General features: G+C 41.4%; 1 protein-coding gene across 1 annotated transcript in view; it reads right to left on the bottom strand.

Moving 5' to 3' along the window:
* The window catches only part of FREM3 (FRAS1 related extracellular matrix 3), an 87429-nt gene extending 68429 nt beyond the window's left edge, over nt 1-19000 (bottom strand). The window contains exons 1-2 of the mRNA XM_039248211.1: nt 13819-19000; nt 11692-11781 (exon numbers count right to left, since the gene is read on the bottom strand). Of these exons, the coding sequence (XP_039104142.1) occupies nt 11692-11781; nt 13819-19000 (5272 nt within the window). The remainder of the gene's footprint in view (nt 1-11691; nt 11782-13818) is intronic.
* Nucleotides 19001-22483: the final 3483 nt, after the last annotated feature.

Genomic DNA, 22483 nt, shown 5'->3' with positions numbered 1-22483 from the left:
TGGAAAGACACCAAGGACTAGGGAACAAGAGGAATACAATGAGCATCCAGAGCTCATTCTCTAAGTTGTGCAGAAGAAATTAAAAGCAAATGAGGAAGAAAGTGGGGACAGAAGGTGAAAGGAGAGGTAGAAAGAAGAAGAAAGTAAAAGCCGTAAAGCAGAATACCGAAGGCATCGCCTAACAATGATTTGGAGGCTCCAAGTCTCCCTCTGCTTACATCACACTAAAGAACAGTACATTCCTGTGTTCACTTTTTAAAACTCTTGTCAAAAAAGAAAAGCAAAAGCCAAACATTCTACTTACAAATTCTATTTCTTTTTTTAAAATGTGTATTTATTTACTTCTGAGAGAGAGAGAGAGAGAGAGAGAGAGAGAGCATAAGCAGCTGGGGGGAGGTGTGGAGGGACAGAGAGAGAGAGAGGGAGACACAGAATCCAAAGTGGGCTCCAGGCTCTCAGCTGTGAGCACAGAGCCCGATGCGGTGCTCAAATCCATGAACTGTGAGATCATGACCTGAGCCGAAGGAAGTCAGAAGCTTAACCAACTGAGCCACCCAGATGCTCCCACACTCTATTTCTAATAACTAATGTAATGAACAAAACACTGTGATCCTTGATCATTTTCTCAGTTAACCCCATGCCCTTAATGTTGGCTTGAGATTTTAAGAGGCTGACATCACATTGCTGCTGACTTTCTGGCTTTCTGCTACTGCTAGGGCACAGCCCCTGGAAACCTGACCAGGTTAACACGAGGTATGTTTAGCACACTTTGCGACATGGTCTCCTGCTAGTGAGGCCAGTGTTTGATATTCATTCTGTGCCTCTTACGTATGTTTTGTTTCTCTGTCAGTTTCTCATATATTTAGGCTGAAAGGGCACAGATGGATATATGCATATTCATTCCCATTTTTTTTTTGCAAATTACTTTAGGAAAGTCTGAATCATTATCATACATGGAGACAAGCCAGTGTGTCTGTGGCCTGACAGAGAACGATGAGCAAAATGCCCAGCAGCCCAACTTATTTGAAGCTCAGTCAGAATGCCATCTGTAGATAATTTTTCTATTAAAAATATTGTTTTCAGTGATTCCAGTCATTTAAAACTACAGATGAATCATCCAACCTAAGTTGAAATAGTGATTTCTGCTCTGTAAAAGTCACAATGGCATCATTCAGTCATTTGTGCTTCTCACCTTGCTCACCCTGAAGGCTTGCCTTTATGCAGGTGCAGTATATGAACATCAGCTTCCAAATAGTTGCCTATAATTTCTGTTTTAAGTTTCTTCTACATTCCAGAGCAACATGTGATTCATGAGAAAAGAGTAGATTAATATATTTAAGGATAATTTTAATACTGACTTAATTTCATAAGAATTAGGATTTTGTGATTGTCTAATCCTTCCACATGCGCCTCTAGAACGTTCAAGTGCTAAAGACATTATTAGTAATAATCATTTCACCCAATGTCACAAAGATATAGCTTTTTTCCTATAAAATGGGGGATAATATCTATCTCATGATGGTACTGTGGAGATTAAATGAGAGGTAAGGTATTTAAATGTCTAGTACAATACTTGGGACAAGATAGATGTTCAATAAATGTTGAACCTGAATTTGAAACCAAACTATTTTGCTTCATTATCAAGAAGATGGATACATATTAACTAGCCATTCCAAATATGTCAAAATATTTTTCTCATTTTAGAGAGCTCTGTGTGTCCATATATACCCCATAAACAAATATACATATGTATGTGTGTATATACAGATATACACTTGTTTATTTATAATTATTAGGCACATGTGTTATGTTCAAGAATTTAGGACTTAATCCTGAGGTTGTCAAGTTCTGTTTTATTTTAATTTTTAATGTTTATTTTGAGAGAGAAAGAGAAAGCTTGGGCATGTGAGTGGGGCAGGGACAGGGAGAGGGAGAGAGAATTCCAAGCACGCACCTTGCTGTCATCACAGAGCCCAATGTAGGGATTGAACTCATAACCCTGGGAGATCAAGGCCTGAGCTGAAATCAAGAGCTGGAACTTAACCAACTGAGCCACCCAGGTACCCCTGTCAAGTTGTATTTTAAATTCATCTCTGAAGTGATTACTTAAGAACCTACTTACCTAATGCAACAAAAACAGATTTGCTTTATTTTAAGCAATAAACTCTCTTTTCAAGCAATGAAATGTTTCCTAAATTGATGTATGTTGTAATGAGGATATTTAGCAACTGGAAAATGAAAAGCAAGAGATACACAATAATGTGGTCTAAATGAGACACTCCTTGAATATAGTGGGTATTGACTTACTAGTGGAGAAGGCTAAACAGCATCATTCATAAGATTTCTTAGCTTTCAAAAATGTTTTCTCCTCTCATTAATAATTTTTGCAAAGAGTGATTATTTTTCTTGTACCAGAGCTTTCCTAGGTTACTGCACGCTCAGCCTGGCTTTCAACTTTCATACATGGAATTGCATGGTTTAAAAAGATAGATTATGGTAAAATAATAAGCTTGTGTTTTATTTTATGGGGAGAAAACTATGAACAAAATGCTTTCGTGCTCACAGATAAAGTGACCAAGGGCATTTTTCTTTGGGATTATTTATCATAAACTTCAAAATACATTTATTTTTTATTTCAAAAATCTTCTCCCAAATTATCCATAATTATGATCAATATTATTTTTTAAATCACAGCTATGGCTAAGGATACCATCTCTACAAATTATAAAATGAATTTGTATTTATACTTTTGTTCAACCAATTTGATTTGAGCATTAGCATTAGTATACACCAGGTATTGTCAGGGAGTCATTTCAATTCTAACACAGATTATGATCAGGATTATATGATTTGATTGAGCACATCAATTTAATCAGCCAGATTATCTCTTCTTCTTTACCTGGTATACTTCTTTACCTGGTATAAATGTTGAACCTGAATTTGAAACCAAACTATTTTGCTTCATTATCAAGAAGATGGATACATATTAACTAGCCATTCCAAATATGTCAAAATATTTTTCTCATTTTAGAGAGCTCTGTGTGTCCATATATACCCCATAAACAAATATACATATGTATGTGTGTATATACAGATATACACTTGTTTATTTATAATTATTAGGCACACTGTTGTTAGGCACAACAGCCCAAACAACAGTTCTAAATGGCTTCCTTTTACATAAAGATTAAAAATCAGACAATAAGTAAATAAAATTTAAGTTATCTGCTATCTCCCAGACCTCTAGGACTTCAAAAAGTAATGGAAGACATAATTACAGCAAGAGGTACGTGTGTGTGCTAACTCTTTTGGACTATTTGAATATATTATGTTTGTACATATATTATTTTTAGTTTTAAACAATATGGCTGAAAACATTAGCACTAGCAGAATAAAATGGAGAACTGAGAAAATTATCTGGAAATCATCTCACTTCCACCTCATCATCTGAAGAACTTTTATCTCAAAACCCCACTTAATTTTCTACGTGGAAGCCAAGAGTTTCTCGGTTCTATTTGTTATTAAGTATATTTTAAAAAGGAGCTAGGTTTATCAAGCATGGACTAGCTGATGTCACAGAAAATAGGATGTGGGAATGATCTAGAATTATCTAGAATTAAAAGTACTACCACACTACAAATAAGGTGTGGTAGCCAAGCACACTGATATACAATATTTTATAAAATGCTGTGACTTAGACTCTACCATGGGACATGTAAATGGAGGAGGTCACCCTGTCTCTCTCATTGTCACTGCACAGTGGTCCTCATGACCCCACTGATGAATGAGCTAGAAATTAGCAAAACTTGTTTTGACCTCTACTCAGAGCAGCTGTCCATCCTGGTCAGTTCACTGCACCTGCAGATTTCAGACTTCATTCTAAATTGGAGACTCAGGCCTTGAAAGTTCAGCATGACAGACCTTAAAAACACCAAAAAAAACCTCCTCCAAGTCGGCCCTAGCAGAGCCAAGAACTAAGAACTGACTGGGTATAAAACATTGGGGGTTTCTGGAAGCACCTCGCAGCAGCAAAGGGTTTGTGTGATTTTTTTTCTTTGCTGATGCTTTTTAACTTCCAAGGAGTAATAGTTAAATTTTGGAATAAACTGTTTTCACATTTTCTGTCTGAACTACATGTCTGTCTTGGTACCCTAGTGTGAAAAAGTCTTGCGTGTCTGAAGCAACTATGAATTTAGGGAAAAGCTAGAATGTTTTAGACATGTTTTAGACATGCAAATATCCAGGTTAAATCAGCATTTTTTACTGCTAAGAAAACGTATGCATTCCCAAGAGTAAGTTCATAGCATCACTGAAAATGAGAGAGAAAAAAAATACTGTGGGTTACATAATCAGTTAATTAGGCTACAATAGAGCCAAAAGTAAAATATTGCATAGCTGTTTAAAATGAATAAAGCAGATAAGGTTAATCTGTTTTTACTAGTTCAATATATGTCTGGATATAATATAGACATACATTAAACACAGGAAGGCAAGGCTCAGAGCCAAGCATAAAAAATAATCCCTTTTCTGTAAATAAAAAGGACATACATATATTTTCTGCTATGTGATTAATTTTCTTTTTGTAAGAAAACAGGAAGAACAATTCCTCTTTTGGGAAAGGGATCAGGTATCAATGCACAGCCCATTATTATTCTTTAACCAAGTACATGCATTTATTTTTTTAAAATGTTTACAGCAAGTTATCTGGTAGGGGAATTGTTGTCCGTTTAAGACATTTTAGACTATGTTAAAAATACCTGGGCAGTCAGGTATTTTTATGCAGAATTGAAGACTTAAAGTTTTCAGCCAGAAGTATAATTAGCTATGCTAAAGACAAGGCTTAAATAGGGTGCCATTAAGGTACTTTTCAATATTGTTCCTTACCATTCTCCCATTCATTGAATGCTCTCCTAAAAATGACTCCATACTGAATGCTGTGGGAAAATGTTGCCGTTTCTAAAAGAATTAATTTATAGCAAATTATTGCTGCAGGACAGTTAAATTACGGGTGTGGCCTCCAAACAGAGAGGGAATATGGCTGAGGTGACTGTCTAGACAGCATGCAAGGTGATCCAAACAGAAGTACCTCTTGCATCTTTCTATAAAGAATCAATGGCTTCAGTATAAAACTGAAAAAATCAAATCAAATCACAAGGAGAGGGGATGACAAAGTTTTGCTTCGTACAGTATCGGCACATCTAACCCTCTAGCTATTTCCTAACACTTTGTGGCTCTGAACTAATGCTTCCAGAGATTGGTACCTGTCCCTCTAGCTGTCTGCTCCATTGCCTTTGGACCTGCCTTGCTTATGGCTTGCCCAAGAGCTAACACTGCATTTCTGCTCACAGTAGGAAGGCATAAAAGATAGAAGCAGGTAGGACTCATGAAGGAAAGAGTCAGCAACAATTATTAACAATTGATTCTTTCCTGCCTGAAAAGAATCCACCTTGATTCTCCTTTGTTTGGATTTTTGAATCCATTACATTCTTAAGAGAGACATTTTTGAATTATTTATAAGCCAGAATAACATGGTTAGCCATTTAAATCAATAGTATCGAACCAAGTTGATTGTGATGTATTCAAGTGTTCTTTTTTCCTAAATGGAAATTGCTTTTTTTCCCCCTGATAATAGTGGTCACTGTAAGGTATTTACACAAGAAAATGTAAAGAAAAGTCAAAAGAAGTAAAAACAACTTAAAATCCATCACTGCCATTACAAACCATTTGTAACATCTTACTACATATACTTTAGACTTTTTGTTAGACATGTACATATGGATGTATACATGAAAATGTAATCATCCTTTACATCCTTTATAGCTTTCTACTTGGTTTTCTTTATTTAAGAATACATTGTGAACCTCTTTCCATATTAAATATACGTTTATTATGACATCAACCTGAAAGCTGGAAAAATATTTTACAGTCTTACTGCAGTTACACTTATGCGGTATCATAGTCATAGAAATACATGGAACATTTTGTCTCTTCACTACATTGCCTCTTGGTTTCTCCTGAACTTGAATTCTTCAGTTTCTCATTTTTATATATCACTTCTGCTTTCTGTAACTTTTACCCTCACTCTTACTATTGTTTTTATTTAAAATAAAATTAGAATTATTTGGGAAATAAGAGTAATTGGACTCCAAGTAAGGTCTTCTTTGAGTCAAGTGTGAAAATACTGGGCCATGGATTTTGATTGGATAAGTCAGAGACATTTTCTGCCTTGCTCTTAAGTTCACAGATGTGTTCTAGGGAGTTTAAAGTTCTAAATAAACAAGTGTGATACTACCTTAACTGCAGGGGCAGACTCACTGGACTTATGGTTAGTTCTATCTGAAAACAACCTTTTTATTGTTCATTACTTTATTTTCATAACTTGCTTGAATAAGACAGTTCACCTAAACAGAAAACGGGTATTCATATGGACCATGAGGCAAGTATCAGGTCAAATGCAAATATCAAAATGCACAGTATTAATCAAATTGGTTTTAGACACTGAATGATTTAAGGGAAAATAAAACAATTTGTGTCTGGTCTTAACGACATATCTACAGTACATCCTCAAACTAAAATTCTCTCGCACCTATATAACCATTCAGTGTGGCATATTAGAAAGAATGGACTTGATGTTTCTGATGGTTCCTTTCTATGGATCATTCTAATTCTTCAAGCCCATTTTTTCATCTTAAAATTTGAGATAATAATTTATATATTATAGATTATAGTAAGGATCCATTGAAATTGCATCTCCAAAACACTTTGTAGAAATATTAAGTGCTATATACTATTAAGTTAATATTATTATATGTAAGTAGAACAGACCCATTCAGTGTTACATATAGTAGAGATAACCAAAATCAAGACAAAGCTAGGAGTATAATGACTTAAGAAAGGAAGATGAATGCACTTGATAGTCTGCTTAACTGGTACAGTTCAGAACTTTAAAAATCTAAAAGATATTCTCCATTTCACCAGGGGCTTTCATGAGAACCTTGAACATAATGAAATTTACCACCAATGTTCTAAAACAGTCTGAGATCTTTTTTAGAGCATTGGCCTTAGTCTTGCAATGACCTTAGTCTTGGTTACTCAAAATTGATGATGCAGAAACTGATGCAACATACAAGCCAGGTACATTGACAAAAATTTCCGTTTGAATTTCCATTTGAATTCCCAGTTCAGCTGTTTACACAAGCATAGGTATGTTCATAACTATTTGAGAGGAAAGAAGAAAACTCATTTATTGGGGAATTGATATATGCTGAGTAACCTATTACATTTTTGGCATGTGTGACTTCATTCAACTATAGCAGAGTAGAAAGATAAGGGCGCTATTGATACAGGAAGTAGGATGTGGATAGACAAGCCATTCCTCTGTGCAGAGACTCAACAGACAGGGAGAAAACCTGTACAGTGGATTTGAGCTACTTCCTCTTCTTTCTTTGGCTCCTTATCAAACTTCTAACAAACATGCAATCAGTTTATGAGTAGGCAGAGAAAAGGATGAGGAACCGAGAGGTCCAGGCAACGTCCCAATAAAACAATTCACCATAATAGTTTAAATTGACCATTTTTAATAATCAACCTATATAATTATAGATTTTCAGGAATGCATTGTTAAACTTCTTTTTATCTAAATGAAGGAAAATAAAAATTTGGTATCTCAGCTAAAAATTCGGGGGTTTTTTTGCATTTTATTTTATTTTGTTATTATTATTTTTTTTACAAATAGTTTATTGTCAAATTAGTTTCCACATAACACCCAGTGCTTATCCCCACAAGTGTACAGCTAAAAATTCTAAAGGCATTAACATCGACTGTGTGCTTGCTTTGTGCCAGGCACACTTCATTCCTTGTGTGGGTTGTTTCTTTAGTACTTGTGCTACTTAGAATAATGACCCTATAAAGACGTCCACTTCTTAATTCCAGAACCTGTATATATGTTATATTACAGAGCAAAAGGGACTCTGCAGATGTGAGTAAAGATTCTGAGATGGCAATAGTATCCTGGATTATCCAGGTAAGCTGAATGCAGTCACAGGGGTTCTTTTGGGGAAAGAGCGAGGCAGGAGAGTTGGTGCCTTAGTAAAGCAACACAAGAAAGACTTGGACACTTCTGGTTTTGAATATGGAATGGGACAGTTTCTAAAGCTAGAAAGGCAAGGACATGGGTTCTTCCCTGGAGTGTTCATAAAGAAAGTCAGCCTTGTCTAATCCTTGATTTTAGCACAGTAAGAACCATTTTGCTGTGTCTTCATCTCTCTCTCTCTCTCTCTGCCTCTTCCTGGCTTGAACTCTGTCTCTCTTTGTCTCTCAAAAATAAATAAATGTTAAAATTTATAAAAAGGGAGGGGCACCTGGGTGGCTCAGTGGGTTAAGCCTCTGACTTTGACTCAGGTCATGATCTCATGGTCTGTGAGTTCTAGCCCTGCACTGGGCTCTGTGCTGACAGCTCAGAGCCTAGAGCCTGCTTCGGATTCTGTGTCTTCATCTCTTTCTCTTTGCCCCTCCCCTGCTCACACTCTGTCTCTCTCTGTCTCTCAAAAATAAATAAATGTTAAAGTTAAAAAAAAAAAGAACCATTTTGGACTTTTGACAAACTTGTAAGTCTGTGTTGTTCTAAGCCACTAAATTTATGATAATTCACTATAGCAGCAATGGGAAACCAATAAAATTCTCATAATAATTCTATTAGTTGCACACTATAACTGTCTCCAATTCGCAGATGAGCAAATGGAAACACAGTTTCTCAAAGATACACAACCACTAAATGGTGGACCTGGGATTTGAGTGCAGGGAGCCTGGTTTCAGAGCCTATGAACTGGAAGCCTTCCTGCTGTCAAGCTTTAGGGTTTTAATAAATTGCAGCTCTAGAATCATACTGGCAATGCTTTCACCTTTACGGCCTGAGGATGTGCCTAATGCACAATCCTAGAGGTAGGGCACAGTCTTCTTTTAATGCCTCCAAAGTCAGTACCACCACCACCACCACCACCACCACCACCAAATTCTACTTCAGCCCATTGGTAAAATAATGTGTCCCTAGAAGTTTGCCCAATTCCAAAAGCTTAAGTAACTGGAAGCAGTACCTTCTGCTAGTGCTATGTGCTGTCAAGATAAAAGCTATTCATAAGTTGTAAGTTTTATTAAACATTCCATTTGGGAAATATTTTTTAAAAACTGGGATATTTTAAAAGAAAAGATCAAGCTGGCTATGGGAATAAAATTTATAAAATTTTAAATTTTATATATTTATATATTTATATTATAAATTTATATTTATAAATTTAAATTTTTAAATTTATAAAATTTAAAAATACCTGATACAAAAATGTTTAAGTGAGTCCTTTAGCAGTTGTAAGCGATTCCAAGAATGCTTACAATGGGTAAATATGGATCTCAGCTCCATATATGGCATTCAGGACACAATAAAAAAAATCCAGGGAACAAATAAATACATAAATATTTTTTAAAAGTTTACTTATTTATTTCATTTTATTTTTTACTTTCATTTTTTTAAAAGTTTACTTATTTGTTTTGAGAGGGAGAAAGAGAACATGTGCCAGAGGGAAAAGGTTGGGGTGGGGGAGGGGCAGAGAGAGAGAGAGAAGAGAAAAAGAATCTCAAGCAGGCTCTGTGCTCTCAGCACACAGAGCCCAATGCGGGGCTTAATCTCATGAATCATGAGATTGTGACCTGCAGTGAAATCAGGAGTTGGACACTTATTCAACCGAGCCACCCAGGCATCCCAAATAAATGTATAAATATTTAATCAGCATATGGACATACATCTGTTTTTTAGAATCCAACTATGTGTAAATGTTTATTCTTATCACTTTAATTTACTAGGGTTTCCTTTGTTAGGTGAGGAAGTTCTGTCTTTGCCTTATTCTCTGATTTCTATTCATGGTTTTACCTTCCTGAACAGAAGTGATGTAGTGATAGTGGTTAAGAACCTTGGGCTTTGAAACCTGCAATACCTGAGTTTATTCTAGTTCACCTTATTACCTGTATGACATCAATCCAGTTAGTCAACCTTGGTGTCTTCATTTTAAAATGGGCATCATAACATCTACCTCTTATTTTATAGTGAAGACTCAAAGTCATAATGTATAATATAAGCATTGCCTAGTCCATAGAAAATACATACTCAAAAATGGTAGCAATGTAAAATTCACATTTATCATTACAGACTGACTGTTTCTGATGTTGCCCAGAAAGTATAGTGTCCAAATCAGATATACATCTTTTTAGAATATCATCCTATTCAAAAACAGAAAGAAAAATAGTCACTATAAACTATTTGGGTCTCAAATGTGCTTTACATTAGTGAATCCATTTAGAAGACTTAAATTCATCTTCATTTTTTAAGTGACTTTCATCCTTGGGAACTTAGGGAATGAAGGAAAGATCTGCTTTTACACTTTATGGGAGGGGTGCCTCGGTGGCTCACTCAGGTGAGCATCTGACTTCTGCTTAGGGCGTGATCTCACAGTTCATGAGTTCCAGCCCCACATGGGGCTCGCTGCTGTCAGGGCAGAGTCTGCTTCAGACCCTCTGTCCTCCTCCCTCTTTGGCCCTCCTCCATTTGTGCACATGCTCACTCTCTCTGTCTTCCCACCAAATAAATAAACATTTATACTTTAAGTGAGAAGATGGAGATAAGGGGTCAGGGGTTTCCGCTGTAGTTAGTCTCATTAGAAGTGGAGAAGGTAACTCATTATTATTAATGAGCATCTACTCTGTGCCAAATGCTTTACAGATATTCTCTCGCTTAATCCTCTTGGCAGCCCTTTGGAAGTGGTATGAAAACCACCATTTTACAGATGAGTGAAACAAATCACAGAGAGGACAAGGTAACTTCTTCAAGGGCACATGGGGTAAGTTGGGATTTAAGCTCAGTATACCCCATGGCCTTCGTGTAGGACTGCTTTCCAAACAGCCCTGAATGATTACACAAGACTGAGGAAGAAAATGCATGTTACTTATTGGGAATGAGTAATAATTTATACTGAGAGAGGTTATTGAGTGGCAAGCAGTGCATGGACATAATTTTTGCAATTATCCTGTCATACTGCAAAATAATTTTTCTTTGACAACATAATCAGCATATTCCTAGCTGTGTAAAGAGAGTGCCTGCTGTTAGCTAGTTGCTTTCCATTATGCTACTTTGAAGACAGAGTAAACCGATATAGGTGCAGCACACACAGGTGATTTTTAAAGCAGGTTTTCATCTGTGCCAGTCAATATATTTTTCTCCGCACCTAGGAAGATTACAATTCTGAGAAGGAGCCACCACATTCAGATCTGGAGCTGAAAATCCTAACAAAATCTAAGGTTGGATTTTCTAATTTGCTCCAGAATGATGGAAGCCACCAGTCAGATTCTCAAAATCTTGTAAAGAGAAGATTTACCTGCCTATGGGATGTCACACAAAATCTAGGTCAGGTAAAATACTTCATATCTCATTATTCAAATTCCTCATTGCCTTCCCTTCCAAAAAAAAAAAAACAAAAATGTGATTTGTCAAGAACCATTTGACATGGGATCGCAAATAAAGCAAAAAGAACTCATTTGTATTATGACATACACTGATGGTGATTACTATGCAAATGATTTAATTTTTTTCAATTTCATATTGATTTCAAATAATCAAGACTCCCTTTTAAGGTTTCAATACTGACTTACCGTTGTCTTCAACAGAGAAGTAGAAGATGTCCTTTGTTGCTTTGCTGCCTTCATTCAACACATAGCAGATCCTGTTCTCATCAATGTCAGCTGATAAAAGAGCAAGTATCACTCATCATATTGGCACAATATGAAATTGAGGATGTTAAGAAAGTCAACATTTTGGGGCACCTGAATGGCTCAGTTGGTTAAGTGAACAACTTCTGATTTTGGGCCCAGGTCATGATCTCACAGGTTTGTGAGATCGAGCCCCATGACAGGCCGTGTGCTGGCAGCACTGTGTCTGCTTGGGATTTTCTCTCCCTCTCTCCGCTCCTCCCCTGCTTGCTTTCCCCCTGTTCTCTCTCTCTCAAAAATGAATAAGTAAACATAAAAAAAGAACATCAATATTTTAAGGCATGAAAATACTATAATAAAGTTTTTAAATGATGAAATGAACACAAATCTAACTTTTTAAACATGATTGAGTGAACATGAATCTAAATTTTTCTTAATGTTACACCAGCAAAAATAGAATTTAGTTTCAAATTAAGTTACTGGGTTATGTGTATCATCTGTAGGATAATCCCCCCCCAAAAGGACATTCTAGTTATGCACATTTCATAACATCTGGGCCCTCGGTGGAGAGCTGAGTCTGTCTGGTTTGAGGTCTTCTGCAAAAGCATGTGTGAGCTTCGTGTGATGGTGGTTATTTATTAACTATTTGTCAAAATGAATTTAAACAAGAACAATGGCTACATTCTAAGGAAAAAGAAAATGAGAATCAAATCATGACTTTTTATTATTGCCTATTCTCTTAGATTTTTAAAAATTTGTCCCTTGGGTCTATTATTATGTTTTTGTATTGGTAACTATTAGTATTTTAAAAACAATTTGCATCTTGGGAGTATTTATTTATAAAGATAATTCTTATAGGGGTGCCTGGGTGGCTCAGTCGGTTAAGTGGCTGACTCTTGGTTTTGGCTCATGTCATGGTCTCGTGGTTCGTGAGTTTGAGCCCCTAATCAGGCTCCCCTGGCATTGTGGAGTCTGCTTGGGATTCTCTATCTCTCCTCTTTCTCTTATAAAACCATATATGATTTCATTGGCTTTAGAGGCAATTCTGAAAATGTAACTAAACTATTTTTTATTTTTTTGTTTGATTTATTTATTTTGAGAGAGAAAGACAGAGAAAGAGAGAGAGAATGATGAGTTGAGGGACAGAGAGGGAGAATCCCAAGCAGGCTTCACATTCAGCATGAGCCCGACATAGGGCTCAATCCCATGGCTGTGAGATAACAACCTGAGCCTATATCAAGAGTCAGATGCTTGACTGAGCCACCCAGGTGTCCCAATAATTAAACTATTTTTTAAACAGCCTTCGTGAGTTTTACTCTATGACTGCATTTAGATTTAAATGTATTGTATGTAGAAAATTCCACTAATCTCTTCACTTCTCATGCACACAGAGCTGCATGATAAAGAGTTAAGACAATGTAAAGAACTGCCAAAAAGACCAGGTGTCACATCACCTGGGAAAACAGAGAAACCTGCTTCAAGTTCACCATTAGTAGTAACAACAAATACATTTAGAAAAAAGAATTGTTAAAACATATCCCTCTGCACACTAAGGAAAATTTAGTTCCATGCTTTTTTTTAGATGCAGAAATTACTTGGAAATTATTTGAATGCAATAAAATGTTCAGTGTAATATTTGCCTTCAAAATCTGAATATAAAATATCATCTTCAGAAAACTGAACTTACTAGTAAGCTATGAAAACAATTCCTAGGTAGGTTTCTTTACTTAAAATTTAGAATTAAATGGATATTATCAAAATTAATATAATCATATCTTATGATGGTATTTCAGAAGCAGAAACTGTCCACCCGCAGTCTGCAATTTAAGGCATAACTAAAAGCCTTACTGGCTGGCTAAGGGTTCCTATTAAATGGGCTTCCTGAGAAAATAGCTGAAGAAGGACTAGTTGCCTTTTTTGTTATCTGAATAACCTCACATTCTATTGTATTTCTTTAGAATCAGAATTTTCCTGCAAATGGGCTGAGGTTGGGACAATTTTAAACAGAAACTGGGAGATCTGATCTGCTCCAGGAGAAGGAAAGAGGCATCGGGAACATGGTTTACTAACCTTGTGTAAACACCCGCGTGCTCTTGTTTCCAAGGCGAGTGTTGATAATGAAGCCATGCTCTGGTCCTCTGGTCACTGTATACTTAAGGAGCCCATGGACTCTGTTCTGATCCTCTGCCCTCAGAGACCTGCTGGTAATCAGGAAGCTCATGTGTCCAGTGTGAAGGCGCTTCAAGGCTGCTGTTCTTCTGTTAATAGCAACCTGGGGGAGCCTGTTGTCTAGGGAACTTATATGGATCCTCATTACCTGAGGTTTCTGTGTCTCTAGGACAGTGTCTGGGAAGACATAGAAGTCAGCATGAGTGCCATCTGTCACAGTCAAAGAGAAACAGTCTTCAGTCGCCTCACTGCCATCATGCCAATAACTAATCAGGTTCTCATTCAGGTCTCGCTTGGTGAAGGTGGTCACAGGATGGCTGCCATTATATAAAATCCTGCCATGGAAGGGGAGTTGGGTGATGGTAAAGAGGAGAAGATCATCTGGAGTATCCTTATCTTCTGCCGTTAACTCAAAGGGAGTGATCTGTTTGCTCTCCCCTTCCCGCAGTATTAGTTTGCGGATGGTCAAGATAGGTTTCTTATCATCCACATCTGTGATGTAGATCCTGAAGGTTCGGAACACAGGGTTGTGTCCATCAGTCACTTGAAACTCAAAGCTGTCCATCTTTATCTCATCATTTGAAGTGTGGACATAGAATATTTTGTTGCTAGCCAACTGCAGCTGAGTGAAAGAGGCAATGGGCTTCCCAGAATGGTCAGAGCTCTCCAAGTGCCCCAGTCTAGGAGCCCTTGTGACCCTGAAGTGAAGCTCCTCATTAGGGGCGCTGATGTTGCTGGTGCTAAGCAGATTGGTGGTAAGGGTCACTCTGCCATCCTCTGTCAGGGTAATCCCTTTACTAACCACCTCAGGTGAGACTCTGTCTACACTGCCAATAGTGATGTGGAAGGAGCGGTCTATCAAAGAGTTAATCCCATCAGTCACATCAAATCTGATAATGTCAAGAACTCCTTCTTGGCCTGTGTGAGTGTAACAGATGAGGCTTCTGTTAATCTCATCCTGGGTAAAGTTCATCCCAAGGGTGAGGTTGTTCCTAACCTCCCCTCTGGGTTTTCTCAGTCGCTGTAGAAGCCCCTGTTGAGGCCCTGAACGGAGAACAAAACTGAGGCTCTTCTCATCAGAGTCAAGATCTGTGGCTTTGAGGACCCAATCTGTGATGACCTTGGTGTGTCTGGTCTCTACTTCCAGCCCATTGTTAATAGTCAGCTGAGGGGTTTCATCATCTACCAGGATCACCACAATGGGTACCTTCCTGTGGGTGATGTGCTTGCCGTCACTCAGCCAGACCTCAAAACTGTCCTCTGTGGTCTCAGAGTCATCATGCTCATATACAATGGTGGAGGCCTCCTGGATTTCCTGTAAAGTGAAGCTGTGGATGGGCTGGCTGCCTGTGGCCAGCTGCTGTACAATTTGCCCATGCTGCGGGAGGGCTGTGAGCTGAAAGTGAAGCTCATTCTGTGGCAAATCAGCATCTGCTCCATTGAGTAGCGGGGTATCTATGACCAGACTCATCCCCTCTAATACCACAAACTCACCGGCAAAAAGTTCAGGCTGCTCATCATTGGTAGGTAAAATGATTATGGGGAAGACGACATTTGGGGAGAAGTTGATGCCATCAGAACAATAAAAGGTGAATTGATCTTTTTGTGGCTCTATCCCCTTGTGAATACTCTGTACATAATTGATATGGCTCGCTTGGACATCCCTGATGGAGAAAGCACTGATGGGACTACCAGCCCGTGATTTTTTTGAGCCAGGAGCTGGTGCAATGTTTTCCAGGTAGCCAGAGGCTGGCTGACTGGTCACTGTGCATAGGATCTCATCTTGGGGTGTGTCCACATCTTCAATACTGAGATGTTGTAAGGTCAAGGGACTCTTCCCACCTTCATCAACAATATAAGACTCCGCCACCAAGACTTTGGGTGCCACGTTGTCCACAGGCAGCACAACCACTTGCACCTGTACTCTCTCCAATATGCTGTTCCCCACCATCCACTGAAAAGAACCCTTGGAGAGGGTGAGGCTGAAGGCATCATGTTGTTTCTGGAAACCAACTTCACCCCCAGTGTGGACATAGACTACTGCCCCACTGATGAGGTCTTCTTGAGTGAATCGTTCTGCAGGTAAACCATTCACGAGAATAGTACCCAAGTTTGGGCTATCTTCCAAAATGAAAGATAGCATCAAGTCACCTGTGCCCTTCTTTTTGCCATGTATGATGTCCATGGTGATCTCAGTGGCTCTGTTCTCTAGTACATCTAGGGAAACATCTAACAATGGACTACCTGTAATAGAGATCCTGGGAGTTTTGTCAGCTGTAGTGGGATGCACAGAAATCTGGACGGTGATGGGAATGTGGTGAACCCCGTCACTTACCTCCAGATGGAAAGTGTCATTGGTAGTCTGGTCTCTGTTGTGCTGGTAAGAGACACTCCCATTAATAATATCTGGTTGCATGAAAAGTTCTCCTGGGATCATATGTTTGTTTAAGTAGTACAAGTGTCCATGTTGGGGACCCCAGACTAATATGAAGACAATCTGGTCAACATCTGTGTCAGGATCTATGACACCCAGTTTATTACTGCTGAGGATAAAACTTCCTCCCTCTAAGACAGTAAAGCCTCTGTTGGTGACTTCTGGAGGCTGATTGTCCACAGGCTTTAGGAATAATGTGAATGTGCCAGGTACACTATTGCCTGCGGCATCCTCCACTTGGTAGGCGAATTGCACAACTCGTTGTACAACACCCAGCATCTTCTGTGGGGGCTGGTAGGCAACTTGATGGAGATTCACCTGGGCCTGGGTGAAGCGCATGACGGGCATGTCTGGTGAATCAGTGAGCACAATTTCTCCAGCCTGGACTTGGTGGTTGTCATCTGTGTCGGTCGGGGGTGTCAGTAGGGTGTACCACAGGTTCTGGTCATCTGAGTCCTCATCAGTATATTGGAGGAATTTCTTCTGGAAGTGAGTGAGTTGGTATTGCTGCACAGTCATTTTTAGGGTAGTTCCTGGAAATAGTTCTGGACTCTTCAGATCCATTGGTTGGACCCTGACAGTGAAGAAGTGCTGGTTGGATAGATTGGGTGGGTCATGGTCATCCTGCACATGGAAAGTCAGCTGGGCCATTACAGGTTGAGGGCTATGGGGTCCACGATAGCGATAGAAGAGCTTCCCTCCCATTATGTCTTGCTGAAGCCATTCAGTCACCACCTTCTCATATAGTCCTTCTTTTTCCACATAAGTCCAGTCTTCATCTTCAGGGCACAGAGGTGGTTCAGTCTGCCGCAGCAGCATCTCCCCCTGGTACTGACCGGCGTAGGGGGAACCAGGGGCCAGATCCCACCCTCTTTCTTCCTTTTTCTCTTCTAGAGGCTGGTCCTCCAGCACAAAGTGGATGGTTGAGTCCTCAGAGTCAATATCAGTAGCACTCAGGACAAAGGGGGAAATCTGGACCACCTGTCCTTCTGTAACAGAGAGCCCAGTGTTGGCCTTGACCTTTGGTGGTTCATCATCAACAGGTATGATGGTGACAGGGAAGAGGAATTCCACCTGGTGGTGTCCATCCTCCATCCGGAAGATGATATTGTCACTGTAGGTGTTGCTGCCATCATGCTGGTACACCACTCGCCCTGCTGCCAGGTCCACGGGTGTGAAATGCTTGCACCCAGCAGGTGCCCCAAGCACCATCAGCTGCCCATGTCTTAAGCCCCTAACTGCAGTTACTGTCACCTCTTCCAGGTTATCATTATCACTAATCTGAAGGCTGTGGGCACTGGACAGGGTTTTTGACCGACCTTCAAATAGCAGTAGTCCCCGGTTGTATCTAGCCACTGGGGCCAGAGTGTTCATGGGCTTCATTATCACTGTGAAGGCAAAGGGGTCTGAGGTGGCGCCATCTCCATCCACCACCTCCAGCTCCAGCTGGAAGAGGTGCTCTGAATCCAATTTCTTTGTAGGGGGCTGATAGGCAATTTTCAGTTCCCGAAGCTCCCGCTGGGTGAAGAAGGAGACTGGAAGGCCCAGGGGGTCGTCAGTGCTGACCACGTACCCCTGGTGCCCTGGTGCGGTTGTGGGGGCATTGCGAATGTTGAAGACCAGGTCATCAGGGTCAGACTCCGCGTCCTCCGCAGCCAGTGCATCAGGGGTCAAGGCTGTCAGCAAGAACTGACTGACCTCCATCATCATCAGGGCCACAAAACTGGGCCTAGGCGCAGTGTTCTCTACTCCGTCGCGGATGCTCACCAGCAGCTGGAAGTGCTCGCGGAAGAGCACCTCCACTGACCCGGCGCCTCTGTCTTCTGGACCTAGCAGCTCTGCCATCAAGGGCACATAGTCCCGACTGGGCGACAGGGTGGTGGCGGTATGCTGGTAGCGCACCCCAGCTCTGACAAAAGCCTCACAGTCTACGCCCTTGCCCCTGGGGAGAGGGGCCCCCATGGCGTCCATCAAACGCCCATACCTGGGCAGTGGGCCGCCCTGGGGAGGAAGAAGGGTGAGGCGGCACCTGCTGGTGGTAGAGGCTGCGGACCCCAGGGAGGCAAAGTCCAGCACTCTCTTGTCGATGGCGTGGCTCCAGCCCCGCAGCTTCTCCACCGCCAAAGGCCAGTTGCGCGTCACTAGCTCTGGCTGGGGAAGGATCACGTCCACAGCCAGCGTGAAGGGCAGTGCTAGCGTGTAAGTCCGGGCGTCGTAGCGCAGCAGCAGCCTCACCCGAGCGCGCCCAGGGCTTCGGGAGCCGAAGTGAGTGTATTGGACCTGGCGCGGCCCGAAGGCGCAGGGGAAGCGGCGGGGGGAGAGCTTGCCGTGGCTCAGCGGCAGGGTTTCCAGCACCGTCACCTCGCACCAGTCGCCTGGCTGCACTCGAATCACCAGGTCCCGGAACGGGTCCAGCCAAAGCGAGCGGCCCGCAGGAACCCGGAGTCCGGGGTTGGCGACCAGGACGCTAGGGCCGTCGGGGCTACTGCGGCCTGGTGCGCCCCAGGTGGGCAGGTAGAGCGCAGGGTGGGCTTCAGTCCCAGGCGTGGGAGCCTGTCCATGCAGCACGGGGCAGCTCAGGAGCACGTAGGCGAGCGCCGCGGCAAGCTGCCAGGGCGTCCCAGCGGGGCGCCGGGAAGTCTCAGCCATGGGACCCTGGTGCTGGGGTATCCGGAGAGTGCCCAATCCGAAGAGGGCCGGCTCAGCGGCAGGTGCAGGCTGGGGAGGGAGTGGCTGCTGTCCGGTCGGGAGCCGATGCGCGGACTCAGCAAAAGCCGGTGGCTGCGCTTCAGCTGTGGCAGGTAAAAACGGGGGGGGGGGGGGGGGGGGGGGGGCGGGGGGGGGAGGGAGGGGGAAGGGGCTCTGCCCACCTTCTGCCCTGCTTGTGTCCGAAGTCTCTCCTCGGCTGGCTCCGGGAACCGCTCTCTCTGCGCCAACGCCCCGAGACCTAAGCGAAGGTGCCGGAGTTCGCCCCTCCGCTCTTTTGTGCCGTTAACCTGGCTACCTTACTGACCTTCGTGCCCGGAGGTTCGGGGCCGCTGTGCAGCCCCGGCTGCCGGCTTCTCCCCGGGCGCCTCAAAGAGAGTGTCCTTTAGTACTGGAGACTGACAGCGACTGTACCCGGGTCAGTTCTGCGCGTGGAAGACACAGCGCTCCCGCGGTCCATTCATCCAGGCAACGGTGTTTCTGATGGGGGCGGGGGTGGGGTGGGGAAGAGCCACCGTACCTCTTCCTTACCGCTGACAGGCATGCATTTTCTAGCCAAAATTGAGTCTCACTTCGGACATAAAAGAAGCTAGTGGGAGCTATTTTGCGAATAGGATTTTCTAGCTGCCTGTCTGATGAAGCTGCTTATTCCAGATCTTGTAATTCGGTGCTTCCAAAATAACCCTGGCATTTTTCTCCTGCTTAGTTCTTGAGGAAAAAGAGGAGCATCCAGGCTGGCGAACTTGAATAGCTTTTAAAATTTGTTTCTAGTCAGTGGGTCTTACATACCACAACAAGGTCTGCAGGTTGGCTTCCTTTTTTTTTTGAGAATGTGGTTTCCATATCTGATCAACAGTGACGCCCTCTGAGTTTATTAGACATGCTGTTTTCCTACTTTCTTTGTAGAAAAATAGATAGTAGCCAGAGGCGAGAATGTCAAGAGAAACAGTAGCAGAGAGAACACCCCAGGCTCTTGGATCAATTTCTGTGAATTAATCTATTTAACACTTGGAATGCCATCAGGCTCTTTCTTCCTGGCTTTTAGTTAAGGATGCCTGCCTTCTGTGAGTATAGTGTTAGTTACTTAGCTTCCAATTCTTCTTTTTAAATATTAGAGGTGTCCTTTTAGCACAGGGAAGACTAATCTGTTTCTGTAAATAAAATGGTAGTTTATGTGCTTTCTTATGCAATTAATGTAAATTTGAGACTTGTTGATGTACATGAAAGTAGAGGCATTCCAAAACTCAGTAAAAACGACTTCAAGGGGACTATAAACATGTAGAATGTTATCCTCAAAGTATTTTGTTTTACTGTGTTAGCAGATGCCGGGTTGATTCATTTCAGCCGCAGCAGCACTGACTCCCAGAGTAGAAATAATCTGCTATTGCCTTAAAAGAGTTAATTTTCTCTCTAAATATTTTATTTAATCAGGCTGTGAAATGCCATGGGTCTACATAATCCACTAAAGTGGAATGTTAGCACACTCATTAGCATAGATTTGTTCATATAACAGACTATTAAGAGATATTAAATTTAAAACAAAATGTTGAGCCTAATTATGCTAGTCCAGTGTGTCCAGAAATTAAAAAAATATCTTGAATTGAAACAGGTAGAAATCCCATTGTAAATGAAAGAGGTATTATGGTTCATAAAGCTACTGCCTTGTCCAAAGGATGGTTTTTCTATAATTGAACTTTTTTGCCTATATTAAACTTTACCAAATGAATGTTCCTGTGTGAGTATAATTTTGGTTCCTGTCCCCAAGCACCACTCACTCTGGGCAACTATGTGGTCCACATGCTATTTTCATTATAGGCAGAGATGGGTATAGACAGCTGAGATGACAGAAGACTAAACTACTAGGTTTTTATTTTTGTCCTCAGACCCTCCAGCTAGCATTCTCTCTGCTCTGTTCTTCCCTACCAAAACTCTTGAAAGTGGGGTTTTGTTTTTGTTTTTCCTGCTGTCTAAATTCCTTATCCTCCCGCGCGCCCCCCCCCCGCCCCGCCCCGAACACTATTGTCTGGCTTCTACGTTAGAAACATCAACAAAATTCTGAGGTCATCAGTAAATTCCATGTGGCAAAATCCCATGATTATTTTTCATATTGTCCATTGGCCACACCCTTCTGGCTTTCCTCCTTCTTCTCAGTTCATGTCCATCTTCAGGAACCCTTTTTCCTATGCTCCCCAAGCCACATTAAGTCTGTTTGTAAATATGCACTTGTGGATAACTTGATGAAGCTGCATGAGAGCAGGGAGCATGCAATGTTGACCCCTGATAGCCAGTACTTATGCCAAGGACTGCCACACAGTAGGTGCATAATAGCTATTTGTTGATTGAATGAATCAAAGATTGAGAAGTTGTAATCGATGTACTATGAAGTCTAGGTGTCAGGCAAGACAAACGAAAACAGTGCAAGTATAGGAGAACTTGTTTTGTAACCAGACCCAAGTCCATCTGCCCAATGCACAGCAGAGACCATCTCTGGGACACGGAGCATGTAGCACGGAAAGCGGCCAAAGGACGAGATGAACAGACAGGAGGGCAAGCCTCCAGTCCACCTCCCTGAAGGAGAAGAGTTGTGAGATTTAAGGGCAAATGAACAGGGTCCGGGTAAAAGCTGCATCTGTGCTTATTAGTCCTTTTAACGCTTTGGTTACCAGTCTCCATCCCCTGTCTTTTGATCCTTTCTCATTCTTGAGGGAATCGGGACAATGACCATTGTAGTCATTTCCTGCTAAAATGGGGCAGAGATCAGGATGAGAGGAATGACAGCTTTCTGCATTCTTTCAGCAGTCTTTAGCTCTACGCTGAAACCCAACATTGTACATTACCTGGATTTTTATACTTCCTATAATAGTTCTTGTACTATATTTTATCTAGGGCCTTAGAGGAGATTTGTTGTAACCAAGTAGCTTACAGCACTTATCCATGGATTTCTTTGAACTGGCTTTCCCAAAGAGTAGTTACAGGTCCTTCAGAGGCTTGCTGGTCCACCCGGGGTTCTTTCTGATGTTCTCCTTGCTGACAGGATGCAAGGAACCTGTGGATCCTTGTAATTTGATGTCATGAATTCATGACTTAATTCCCTTTAGTTTCACTGAGGAATGGGTGGTCAACAGCATTGCACAGGGTCTTGTACAAGGAGGTTGGAGTTGGTGCTTTGGGTGTTCGGTCTTTCAGTCTTCAGTCACAAGAAGTCCAGGATTCGGGTGCTGTAAGGGCACACCTGTGGGGTTCTTCACCCTGCCGGAAGCAAATGCACGTACTGAACATACCTGATAGAGTTCCTGAAAGGACTGGTGATAGGAAATCGGATGCTTTTTTTTTCATGTTTATTTATTTTGAGAGAGAAAGAGAGAGAATAAGCAAGAGATGGGCAGAGAGAGAGAGAGAGAGAGAGAGAGAATCCCAAGCGGGCTC

The sequence above is a fragment of the Hyaena hyaena genome, unplaced genomic scaffold (genome assembly GCF_003009895.1).
Source record: "Hyaena hyaena isolate Hyena2069 unplaced genomic scaffold, ASM300989v1 scaffold_304, whole genome shotgun sequence".
Classification (NCBI taxonomy): Eukaryota; Metazoa; Chordata; class Mammalia; order Carnivora; family Hyaenidae; genus Hyaena; species Hyaena hyaena.
The sequence above is the reverse complement of the archived record's forward strand: the minus strand, read 5'-3'. Positions and strand labels throughout refer to the sequence as shown.